We start from the raw sequence: 12,599 nt of genomic DNA on the forward strand, positions 1-12,599 counted from the left end.
ACACCAGTCCTGGTTCTTGGTTCCCTATGGAGAACTGAACACGATGTGTTTTGATCCATTTCCCCAACATTAGATTTAAGCTCTGCCCATTCTAGGCTGGCACTAGACAGAGTAAATAACAGAGCAAATAGCAACAGAGAGACCAAATATCCCTTCCAGTTCATTCTACTAAAAATGCAAAGCTGGCTTGGCTCTTCCCCAAATGAAATAACTGCTCAGTGGGTTACAGAAAGTCTTTGTTTACATTGGACTCTGAATATAAATAACCCAGTGGGAACTGCCACTGCAACCCTCTTCACCATGGAGGGATCTGCTCTCTACCTAGTGGTGGTGTTCGGGTTCTGTCTCCCAGCTGTTTCTTGCGGCCAGCTGTAAGTACCTTCTGTGATTATGACCAGATGAGGATACGAGCCTAGGGTTTGTTAGATGCTTAGAGTGGAGCCTCCCCTTCATTTTTCTTCCCTTGTGGAGACTCTGTAGGACATGGGAGCCCGTTTCCGAAACTCTCTTTCTCATTTCCTCTGATCTTTGCCACCCATGTCCATTCTAAAATGGTTTCAGGACTGTAGAAACTTTTTAACCTGAAAAGTGGAACACTAGGGTTACATTTCTATACACTAAGGCTAAGACAGGGTTTCCCGACCTATGGGTCACCATTACATTTCAAAAGGGTCGCCAAGTGTCTCTCCAGGTGTCTCTGCTCTCCCTCCTCCCCCATTTTTGAATTGCCTTGGGTCACCAAGTCTTCCTGAATTGTCAAAATGGATCCCTATTGGGAACCGCTAGGCTAAGACAACACTCCCATTGGGCAGAATTCTGCTCTAACTTATCTGAGACCTTTGAGAAACAGAATATCTTACTGTCCCTGTATAAAACTATGGTACGCCCACATCTTGAATACTGTGTACAGATGTGGTCTCCTCACCTCAAAGAAGATATTTTGGCCTTGGAAAGGGTTCACAAAAGGGCATCTAAAATGATCAGAGGTTTGGAACAGAAGGGGAGACTAAAGCGACTGGGACTTTTCAGTTTGGAAAAGAGGAGACTAAGGGGGGATATGATAGAGGTCTATAAAATCATGAGTGGTGTGGAGAGGGTGAATAAAGAAAAGTTCTTCATTAGTTCCCATAAAATTAGGACTAGGACACCCAATGAAATTAATGGGTAGCAGGTTTAAAACTAATAAGCGAAAGTTCTTCTTCACACAGCGCGTAGTCAACCTGTGGAACTCCTTGCCAGAGAAGGCTGTGAAGGCTAGAACTATAACAGAGTTTAAAGAGAAGCTAGATAAATTCATGGAGGTTAGGTCCATAAAAGGCTATTAGCCAGGGGGTAGGAATGGTGTCCCTGGCCTTTGTTTGTCAGAGGCTGGAGACGGATGGCACGAGTCAAATCGCTTGATCATCGTCTTCAGTCCACCCCCTCTGGGGCACCTGGTGTTGGCCACTGTCGGCAGACAGGATACTGGGCTAGATGGACCTTTGGTCTGTCCCAGTACGGCCATTCTTATGTTCTTATGTTTGTCCCGCCTGTGTTTTGCTGCGTATTGGGCTGCCTCTGTTTGCCATCCTTTCCCGTCAACTGCCCTTCGCTCCTAATCTTCCCATTTCCTGTTGAGATGTTTGATGTTATCGGAACAGTCCGCTTCCACCTTACTCACGGTTGTCGTCTTGTTCTTCTTGCCTGTTCTGGTTTCCAATGAATGGCAGTATTTGGGGTCCGCAGGAGCTGAAAAGCAGGCTCAAAATGTACTTACATAGGCACCCCCAGAGTCTCTCCCCCCTCTTCCAGCTAGCTGGGAGGGAATCATTCCTTCAGAACTGGCTTACGTCAGTGAACTTTTCCCCCCATTCCTAGCACATGCCCCAGACACTGATGTCTTCTTTTGTAGATTATTTATGAGCGGATGTCTTGTCTAGTAATCTTTCTAACTTCTTCATTCATATTCCTACCTCTGTATGTTATTCTCAATATTCTTTTCAGACATGCGTGATTAAATGCATCCAACTTTTGCATCTCTTTCTTGGAATGTTGCCGTGTCTCACTGCTATATAGAATTGTAGGAGACTAGAATTGGAAGGGACCGCGAGAGATCATCAAGTCCAGGCCCCTGCCCTCATGGCAGGACCAAGCACCATTCTAGATCATCCCTGCTAGATGTCTGTCTAACCTACTCTTAAATATCTCCAGTGTCTGAGATTCCACAACCTCCCTAGGCAACTTCTTCCAGTGTTTAATCACCCTGGGTATGTCTACACTACCCTCCTAGTTCGCAATAGGAGGGTAATGTAGGCATACTGCACTTGCAAATGAAGCCCAGGATTTGAATTTCCCGGGCTTCATTTGCATAAGCGGGGAGCCGCCATTTTTTAAACCCCGCTTGTTCGAACCCCATGCAGCGCGGCTACACGGGGCTCGAACTAGGTAGTTTGGACTAGGATTCCTATTCCGAACTACCGGTACACCTTGTTTCAATATCTGAGATTTGGTGAGAGGATTATTCTAGGAGAGGGTGGGTGAGATTCTGTGGCCTGCATTGTACAGGGGGTCAGACTAGATGATCATAATGGTCCCTTCAGACCTTAAAGTCTATGAGTCTATGAGTTGGGCAGGAGGGGGAGGTGCTGATCGGTGATGAAGGGGCAAGTGGCAGGCTGGGGGAAGCAGGTGCCTCAGCTAGAGTTAAAAATGTAGCCAATGAATAACTGTCCTAGATACACCCTGATCACCCCAAGTGTCCTGCGGTTGGAGAGCGAAGAGAAGATTGTGGTGGAAGCTCATGGCCTCACCACTGAAACCAAGGTGGACATCATGGTCCAGGACTTCCCACACAAGCGCCACATTTTACACCAGAACAAAATCAATCTAACCGCTGAAAATGGGATGATGGGCACAGCCATCATAAAGGTGGGTAAAAAATCCAACCACGCAAATCGCAAGATAGGTGTCAACGGTGCTAACCCCCAGTATTCAAACCTCATACATCAGGCATCGCAAAGTCACAAGGGTGACTTAAAAATCACCCTGTCCGCACCCACCCCTCCTTTTGTTTCTGGTTTCCGGGCCTTTTGGGGGCTCTCAGGCCATATTTTCCAGTCTTTCTCTGCAACTATGAGAACGTCTTTGTTTTAAAAGAAGAAAGCCGAGATTTGCCCCCAATGGCCTGATTGGAGGAGCTAGAAATATTGACGATTGTGAGAAACTCAGAGCAGTCATGAGCCACACTGAAGTTTGGGGGTAATTTCCATCGAAAGAGGGGAGAAAAGAAATCACTTAGCCAGTTGGTTCAAATCCTGCTCTCATCCTTATTCCTGTAGGCCAGGCCTGCACAACATACGGCCCGTGGGCTGCATGTGGCCCATGACCAGGGCCGGATTAAAGGGCAGGCTAGCCGGGCAGCTGCCTGGGGTGCCAACCTATGGGGGGGCGCTAAAACACCCCATCACCCAGAGTCATTCCGCCATGCGGCACGTGTCTGCTGTGCTGCCGTGTGGATGGGACTCCCCGACCCCGGGTCTCCCCTGCCTGCTGTGGGGGGCGTACAGGCTGGGAGCGCACTGGGGCCGGGCTCGCACCGCGCCGCGCACCTGCCCATCTGGGCTTGCCTCCGCTCGGCGTTGGATTGCTCCGGACCCCGCGCCTAAGGCGCGCTCAGTTGAGGTGCCGCTTCCAGGCACCTGCTGCTGCACGAGGCCCAGATCCTGGCGCTGGCAGGTGAGGCCGGGCAGGGGGAGGGGCCTACCGTGCTCCATGAAAGGGGGGGGTTGAAGGCTGGACCACTTAAAAAAAATGCTCCCATGGGCTGGGGGGAGGGAGGGAGCAGAAGCAGCGCCCCCCTCCCCACCTCTGCTCCTCAGCGCGAAAGGGGCCCGGGGTGGGGAGAGGGAGAGGGGGGTGGGGGCTCCCCCGAGCACCTCTCCCCCTCCCCCGCAAAACCAACCCTTGCGGCCCGCAGCTGTTTTCTTTGGAGAAATATGGCCCTCACCGCTTTCCGAATTGTGCAGGCCTGCTGTAGGCCAGGGTGGGGCATGATAGGAGCCAGAGAGTGGCTGAGTGTGCGCAAGCCCAGCCTTTGGGCAAGGTTGCCTTGAGCCCCGCGCTGCCCGGCTCCCGGCCCCGACCATCCAGCCGCTCACTGGCTGCCCTGCCCGGGAGCCACGCGGCTCAGCCAGACACAGCGTGCTGCCTTGGACCGGCTGAGTTAGCTGCTGGGAAAACCCCAGCTCTGTCAATAGAAGGCGGTGGGAAGTTGGCACAAGCAGTGCAAAGACACGGGGGTTTGCACAAGAGAGGGTCTGCTGGTGATTTGTGGTGGAAGAAGGGGCCTGGGCAAGGACGTCCCACATCACCTTTGCACCCTTCTTATGCTGGGTCACTCCGGGGCATCCAGTTTATGTGGCCAGCCCCAGAGGCCTGTCTAAATTACAGCAACCGGCAAGGGCTACCTGCCTGGAATCTCGGCAGAGGCCTTGCCCCAGCTCGGCCCCTTCTGTCCCACTCCATCCCCACACCCAGCGTGGTTCCTATGCCAGCGGTCACCAAGGGATCCCCAGAAAGCAACTTTATTCCCTCAGTGCTTGGTAGGGTTGCCAGATGGTTGAAACGAAAATACCAACCACCCCCCCAAAAAAACATTCTGTTGAAGGGGGAAAAAAAAGGAGGGAAGACCAAAAGTTGTTGAGCAAAAAAAAAGGACTCCAAGAACTTAAGCCAAAAAATAAAATAGCATGCTCCGGGGTTGAGCACTAAGACCCTGAGGAAAGCATTGCTTCCCCTAGGTCTTTTGGCAGGCAGACATTTTGTGCCGGCAGCCTTGGGGAGCCAGGTAAGCATGGGGGTTGGGGGGGCGTGGGTGCTGGCGCTGAATATTTCTAGGGTTGCCAGGTGCCCGGCACTTTTGCCTCCTGGCTGGGGAAAAATTCAGAAAATATTGGACATTTTTTACCGGACAGGAACCGAAAATCCCGGACTGTCCGGGTGAATATTGGAAACCTGGCAACCCTAGGGGCCTGAGGGAATCCTCCGTGGCCAGATACCCGACATAAAGAGTCCAGGAGAGAGCTGCTGATCTCTTCCCTGAGCTACTCCTGTGCTCATGGATTTAGGGGACAATCGTGGCTAAAGCAGGTCGTTGTTTTCGGGTGGAAGTGTGACTAAAAAAAAATTGTATTATGAACTTTTATAAAAATCAAGGTCTGCCTCCCCCAGTCAAGCACCAGATCCCTGGCCGAGGTAAATCAGCATAATCAACCCAGCTCCTTTGCTTTACGCCCATTGAGGGTCTGGCCCAGGGTGTATTTCCATGCCTGCTGACGGTGTTGTCTGAGTAAATAAGTCCCGGACCATGAGGTTCCAGATGAACGCAGCCCCGTTAAGGTGGTGGCTAGAGCTAGTGGGAATATTTCCAGATGAAGAGGGCTTCCTTGGAACATGCTGTTTCATTAAGCTAGATATTTTCCACAGGAACATGGCCTGTTTTGATTCTTTTTTTTAAAATTGAAATGGACCTTTTTGGCCTTATTGGAATAGAAGGTTTGGATTTTTCATTTAGAAATAAAGTAGCGGTTTGGAAGGCATTTAACTGATCATTAGGTTATAGAGAGAGCGGCCAAATGAAAAGTCAAGATGAGGAAGAACATGGATTCTGCTTTTGTCCATAGAATGTTTCAATTTGCCTCAGCGTTCCCCACAGGACTTTCAAAATGGTGGCATTTCGCAAGGAATGGAAATGCCACCTCTTCGCCAGTTCTCGAGCTGCCTCAGTGACCCTATTGCCCGTCGTCATGTAGCCCCATTACCTCAGGGGCAAACTGCCGTCTGACATGGCCACTCACCAGTAGGGTTGCCAGATGGTGTAACCAAAAATACCAAACAACTCCCCCTGACCATGGAAAAAATTCTATTGGGGAAAAAAGGGGGAGACCAAAGTTGTTGAGAAAAAAAAAAGGACCTCAAGAGTTAAGCAAAAAAAAAAAAAAACAGCATTAAAACAGCTTTAAGGGCGTGCAGAGTCAGAATAGGGATAGCAAGAGGGGAGCGGTTGAGCACTAAGGCCCAGGGAAGGCATTGCTTCCCCTTGCTTCAGTTCTTTAGGCTTTTTGCTGCGGCCATTTTGTTTTCTTGATAGAGACTGAATGCAGTTTCCCTGCGGAACCAGATAAACGGGGGTCCTGGGGTGGGGGGCAGTCCGGGGGCTGGGCCCAGTTGCTGAGTGTGTTGTAGGGTTGCCAGGTGTCCAGTATTTTTGCCTCCTGGCTTGGAAAAAAAATCAGAAAATACCGGACATTTCAAGTGTCTGGTATTTTCTGATTTTTTTTTTATGGGACAGGAGGTGAAAATACCGGACTATCTGGGTCAATACCGGACACCTGGCAACCCTACTCACCAGAGGCAAGGGGGGTGGACCTGCTGCCTTTGCCTACCCTGGCTGCCTCTCTGCAGCTCTAGTATCCCTCAGGCCACGGTGGCTGGGCCCCGGCCTGGGGCTACTCAGTCTGGAGCCCCCCCTGCCTTTCCCCAGCTCTGCTCTGTCCATGGCACCCTGACTAGCCGGCAGCTAGGTCCTTCCGCATGCTCAGCTTCGCCAGCCATCTCTTTTATACAGCCCTCCTGGGCTCTGATTGGCTGCTGCAAGGCCTCTTGTAATTGACGCCCTAGCTACAGCCGTCCCCCCAGGGCGATTTTAACTCTTTTTATGCCTGTCGCGGGGTGACCCACCCTGCTAGAGGGTTGGCATGTCTTTTATCAACAGAAGTTGAGCCTATGAGAAATTTATGGCGTATAGCAGGGCTGGGCAAGATGTGGCCTGGGGGGCGGATCCGACCCTTGGACTGCATCTGGCCGCTTTCTATTTATATCCTCCTGTCCGGGCCACTGAATTTCCAGGTGGTGGCTCAGGCAACAAGATCCTATTTAAATGGCTCATGGTGATACCCCAGCAACAGCCCTTTAAATAGCTGCAGCAATCCCAGGCACTTGCCAAGCAACAAGATAGCGGCAGGGCCAGGAGCCGTGAGCCCTTTGCTGTGTTTTTCATTCAAAGCCTCCAGCCCCAGACAAGTCTGGGGGGTGGCTAGTCCCCTGCCCTGCCCCTTCCACCCCAGGCCCCACCCCTTCCAGGGGTGGGGTGGAGGTGGAGCTGGTCCAAGACCATGTACCAAAATTTATTCAGTGGCCTCCCTGAGAAAATGATTGCCCACCCTTGGCATGTCAGGTTTCCGTGGAGCTTTGTAGGAAGTGCGGACATTATGTATGGTTGAGTTTCACTGTTCCAGCATCAACGCTTTATACATTGTGCCTCGTGGCCTGCTGAGCCAATAGTTTTGCACTCAATAATCTTATTTTTGTGCAGGTTCCTACCAACAAAATAAAGGAAGATGGAAAACAGTATGTGACGATCCAAGCCCAAAGTCCACATTTCACTCTGGAGAAGGTCATTTTGCTCACCTTCCACAGCGGCTACATCTTCATCCAGACAGACAAAACCATCTACACACCTGGATCTACAGGTACGGCCTTCTCCTAGCCCCTTTTGGTAGCTGGGGGTGCCGACTTCATTTTAGAGCCAAAGCAGGTTGTGTCGTGTGGTTCAGCTTTTGGATACAAGAGGAGCCAGTAAAAACACTTCAGATAGACTCTTGTTAACTTTATTATGCACAGAATAGTAAAGGAAAGCAGTGCACGCTTACAGAGATCTATTTCAATACACAGGATAGTTAGTACAGAGTCATTGAGTCCAATCCCCTGTTCAAAGCAGGACCAACCCCAGTCAAATAATCCCAGCGAGGGATTTGTCACACCTGGTCTTGAAAACCTTCAGGGATGGAGATTCCACGCCCTCCCTAGGGAACCTGTCCCAGTGCTTCACCGCCCTCCTAGGAAAATAGGTTTTCTTAATATCCAACCTAGACCTCCCCCACTGCAACTTGAGCCCATTGCTCCTTGTTCTGCCATCCGTCACTACTGAGAACAGCCTCTCTCCATCCTCTTTGGAACCTCCCTTCAGGGCATTGAAGGCTGCTCTCAAATCCCCCCTCACTCTTCTCTTCTGCAGACTAAACAAACCCAAATCCCTCACCCTCTCCTCATAGGTCATGTGCTCCAGCCCCCTCATCATTTTGGTCAACCTCCACTGGACCCTCTCCAATGCGTCCACATCCTTTCTATAGTGGGGGGCCCAGAACTGGACACAATACTCCAGATGTGGCCTCACCAGAGCCGAATGAAGGGGAATAATCACTTCTCTGGATCTGCTGGCAATTCTCCCACCAATGCATCCCAATTTGTCATTAGAGCCCTCGCCCCATCAGCAGGCTTGTGCAGAAGTGTTGTGAGGCACCCACAGAAAAGATGTGCAGATTAAACCTCAATGGGACTGGGATATGGGCTCTGTCACTTCAAAATTATTTTTCAGTCCCATTCTAGGTTGGTAGCCCCAAAGCCAGGGCATGTCGTAGCTGTACTGTGACCTGTGGGAAATAAATTCTTTTGATCTCCTAGTGGCATGTACCCAGGTAGTCACAAAGCCATCCGAAGCTGCTCGTGTGGACTGATGGAAACAAATCCCAAAAGTACAAACCTAAGATTGGCCACCTTGAGTCGGACCTGTGACCTATCTAGGCCGGTCTTCGACTCTGACGGTGATCAGAGTCAGGTACTTCATACGACATGGTCCAGTGGCTATTAGCCAAGATGGTCAATCTTCCATGGAATTAGCTCATTCTGTTTTGAGTCCAGTTATACTTTTGGCTGCAGCAAGGAGTTCTACCAGTTGTGGTGAAGAAGAACTTCCTTTTGTTTGTTTTAAACACGCTGCCGATTAATGTCATCTTCCCCCGTGTCTCCGATGTTTCAATCAAATGACTCAGAACAACTCACACTGTGCTCTGCTTAATGTTAAATAAACCAGTCCAAAGCCTGGCCAGAGCAATTAACCAGGAATTTGCCTTTTGATGTTTTTCAGTCAAATATCGAATCTTTGAGGCGGGTCACCATCTGGAACCATTGTCAAAACCAGTGATTGTTGAATTTCAAGTAAGACATTTTCCTGTCACTTTGTCACCGTGTCTATGTGTAGAGAATTGAGGTTTGGAAACTTGACCTTTTTAACCAACATCACTGAAGGGAATCTCTCAGGGTGTGTCTACACAGCAGCGCTATTGTGGGACAACAGACGTTATTCCAAAATAACTTTGCGAGCGTCTACACAGCAGTTCCGTTATTTTGAAATTTTGAAATTACGGGTGGCTTCTTCCAGATTCTGTAAACCTCATGCCACGAGGAATAACGGCTCTTCCGAAATTGCTATTTCGGAGTAGTAATTGTGTGGACGCTCCACTGGTGCTATTTCAAAAGAGCTCCTCCCCCAGGTCATGCAAATATTACTCCCCCGTGCTTCCTAGGGTACTAAATCTAGGTGGCACGACCACATTAGGGGAGCCTGCCTCGGACTAATTTTGATGTGTCCCTGTTGCATAGAGGCACTATTTCAAAATAAACTATTTGGCTATGTCTACACTGGCATGATTTTCCGAAAATGCTTTTCATGGAAAAGTTTTCCATGAAAAGCATTTTCGGAAAAACATGTCTAGATTGGCAGGATGCTTTTCCGCAAAAGCACTCTCCTTCTGTCCTCACTGCGCCTTGCAGCTTAACAAGAGAGGCACCCAGTGCCCGTAGGTGCTTAGCGACACCCACTCATTTTTTCCCCATGGGCACACCAGTCCTGGCACCCTCGCGGACCAAGCATCTATGCGCCCAGAAATCCCAGCTCCTCTGTCCCCCCAAGGAGGAGTGTGCTGCCGTAGGTTGGTCCCCTTTCCACCACCGCTCCTGCAGAAGAAGCGGCCGGTGTGAGCCCGATACAACAGTTGAGAACGAAGGCAATTGTGGCTCGAAAGGAGAATCCCTTGGCGCAGCGAGTTATGATGCAAAACAAAGTCCCAAAAAGTGCATCTGGGGGTTCATTGCTCCTCTTGGTAGCTCACAGAGTTGGGGTCCCTCTCCCCAATGTTCAGCCAGTGGCAGAGCTCACAGGCCCCAGGACCAGAAACTTCATGACAGGGCCGTCGCGGGGAGACAGGGGGCAGGGCAATCCCCCTTTGCCCCAGCTCCCATCCCAGCTCTTCCCGCCCCGCTCTGCCTTCTCCCACCCCAATGCACCCCTTCCCTGAAGCCTCTTCCCTGAGTGACACAGCCCAGGGGATTTCCGGGTGACCTGGTATGGGACGGCACCAGGTGTCAGCCCCCCAACTCGGGAGCCACAGGAAGCAGAGTCACCCAGCTGGGAGATGGAGCAAGCTGCTGTATCACTCTACTTCCTGCAGCTCCCGCCGCTTGCAGTGAGTGAGGGGGGCCCCACCCCACCCCATGCTTCCCAGGCATCCCCCAGTCCACCCTGGGCCTCACAGACTAACCTCAGTAAGGGGGACCTAGGCTGGGATAACCCTAGTTCATGCAAACACCCCCCTTCTCTCCGTGAAAGGATGGGGGAGAGTCTTTCCCCCTCCTCTGTTCTACTGGAAGGACCGTCTGGGTCGTTATTCATAGACGGGGCAAGTCGCCGTCTCCTGTACTGTTCCCCTTTGACCGCCAAGCGGCTTAGATTGTTTGCTGTTGTCTTTGCTTGTCTGTTTCCCATCAATAGTCTTACAAGGGAGCCAGGCTCGACAACTGGACCTGGCATTTCCTTGCCTGCTAAAGCAGGGGTGGGGAACCTAAGGCCCCTGGCTTGCCTGGATCCTGCCCCTGAGGCTTGGGGCTCCCCACCCCAGCATTGGTGTGTGTGTGTGTTGGCTCCAGTCCCCCCACCGCCTTCCCATTGGGATAGAGCACACAAAATCTGGTCGCCTAGGGCACACCACACACTGAAATGCAAGGGGAATGCGGGGAGGGGCCACGCCAGTGAGGGGTTGTTTCGCTTCCCCCCCCCCTTTTGTCTTTGTGGGCAGCCCCCAATTGATTTTTCTGTGGGGCAGCAGCCCCCACCCCAAAAGAGGTTTCCTACCCCTGTGCTAAACAAAGAGGGGTGCATGAATTGTTCTTCACCTAGACCCTAGTGGCTCACTATTCCATCAAGGCCTTAAAACAGTTTCAGTGTTCAGTTACACATTATCCCTTAAATATTACCCGTACATACATCTCACCAGAGTCACTCTTATTTTTCCCCACCCCTACTCTGTCCTGCGGTCCCACCCATGCCCTGCCCCCTCCCCTAAGACCCTGCCTCTTCCTGTCCTGTCTCCACCCACTCCCCCATGCATCCGTCTAAGCACCACTCTCTGTCCTCGCCCCAAAACCCATCCCCAAACAGCTGAGGCTGGTGGGTGCTGAGCAAACTTGCAATGGCTGAGTCTTGATAAGTTACAAGCTTTCGAAAGATAACACCCCCTGCAAGACATGTGCTTGGCGTAGTAAGTTTGTCAGTTCTGAAGTCGAGTTATTGGCCGATCTTTTCCAGCTGGGCTCTGTGACCCATCAGCCAAAGCAGCAGAGGCCACTGAGTTAAACCTCAGAATCTTTTATCAGAAACTCCACAAAGAGGACTCACAGGCTTGTGTTGTACAAAATAATTCACAGCGATTTCTGACCCCTCTAAATTCCAACCCGATCTCTCTTGCCAGACACCTGAGGGCATTACTGTGCGGAGAGAATCTGTGATTTCACCCTTCATAGTCGGGATCTTTCCTATGACCCATCGCTTGCCTGAAATTATCCCGTAAGTTGCCTTAATCATCGCTGTGGGTGGAGTTAATAAAGACCTCCAGGGGCCCAGCAGGGAAACAGAAGATTGATGCATGTGAATCATTAGCTAATTCATCTACAAGCATCCCCCAGAGAGCTGGAGTAAATAAGCTCTGAAGCAGCTGTGTCCCCATGTAACACAGTGTTTGTGACACAGAGATTGCCAGAATGGATCAGAATCAATGTCCATCCAGTCCAATATTCTGTCGCCAAAAGTGACGCCACCAGATGGTGCACAGCAGTGTTTCTTAAACTTTTTAAGACCGAGGAACACCAAACAATTTTTTTTATGGGGAACACCGAGGATTTTTTTGTTGAGGGGAAAAAAAAAAGCCCCCAGGGAAAAAAAAGGCTTGAATTCTGTTCTCTCTGTGGCACACCTCCGACTGCCTCACCACACACCGGTGTGCCTTGGAACACACTTTAAGAAATGCCGGTGCACAGTATGGTATAAGAACCTTTGCAGCAGGCAGATGTGGGCTAACATTACCATGACGGTGTCGTCCTGATCTCTGATATTTAGAGCAGGGATGTAATAGTGGAGTTGATTGACCGATAAGCAAAAGCTCGTCTGTTAATGCTACAGACAACATGCATTTCCCCTCCTACTCCAGTAAATTTTGTAGCAGGCTGGCCAGCAGCCCAGCTCAGTCCTGGTTTACACTGGATCTGGGACCTACCCCCGCAGCAGCGCTGCATTTCAAGTGTATTAGGAGCCAGGCGAGCAGGCAGCCTGGCTCAGTTCCAGCTCGTTCCAGGTCTGGGAGCTCAGACCCCCCTCACGCAGGACTGGGGCTGTTGCCACCTTGCGCTGCTGCCTCTGTATCAGAGGCAGCAATGCAGGGTGACAGGCAGCT

General features: G+C 50.9%; 1 protein-coding gene across 2 annotated transcripts in view; it reads left to right on the forward strand.

The window, feature by feature from the left end:
* The first annotated feature begins 213 nt into the window (after positions 1 to 213).
* LOC102456878 (complement C3) overlaps positions 214 to 12,599 on the forward strand; it is an 89,641-nt gene continuing 77,255 nt past the window's right edge. For both annotated transcript variants that reach the window (XM_075902306.1, XM_075902307.1), the window contains exons 1-5: positions 214 to 371; positions 2,715 to 2,907; positions 7,352 to 7,508; positions 8,963 to 9,033; positions 11,622 to 11,716. In XM_075902306.1, the coding sequence (XP_075758421.1) occupies positions 301 to 371; positions 2,715 to 2,907; positions 7,352 to 7,508; positions 8,963 to 9,033; positions 11,622 to 11,716 (587 nt within the window). In that variant the 5' untranslated portion in view covers positions 214 to 300. The remainder of the gene's footprint in view (positions 372 to 2,714; positions 2,908 to 7,351; positions 7,509 to 8,962; positions 9,034 to 11,621; positions 11,717 to 12,599) is intronic.

This window comes from Pelodiscus sinensis, chromosome 19 (assembly GCF_049634645.1).
Source record: "Pelodiscus sinensis isolate JC-2024 chromosome 19, ASM4963464v1, whole genome shotgun sequence".
NCBI lineage: Eukaryota > Metazoa > Chordata > Testudines > Trionychidae > Pelodiscus > Pelodiscus sinensis.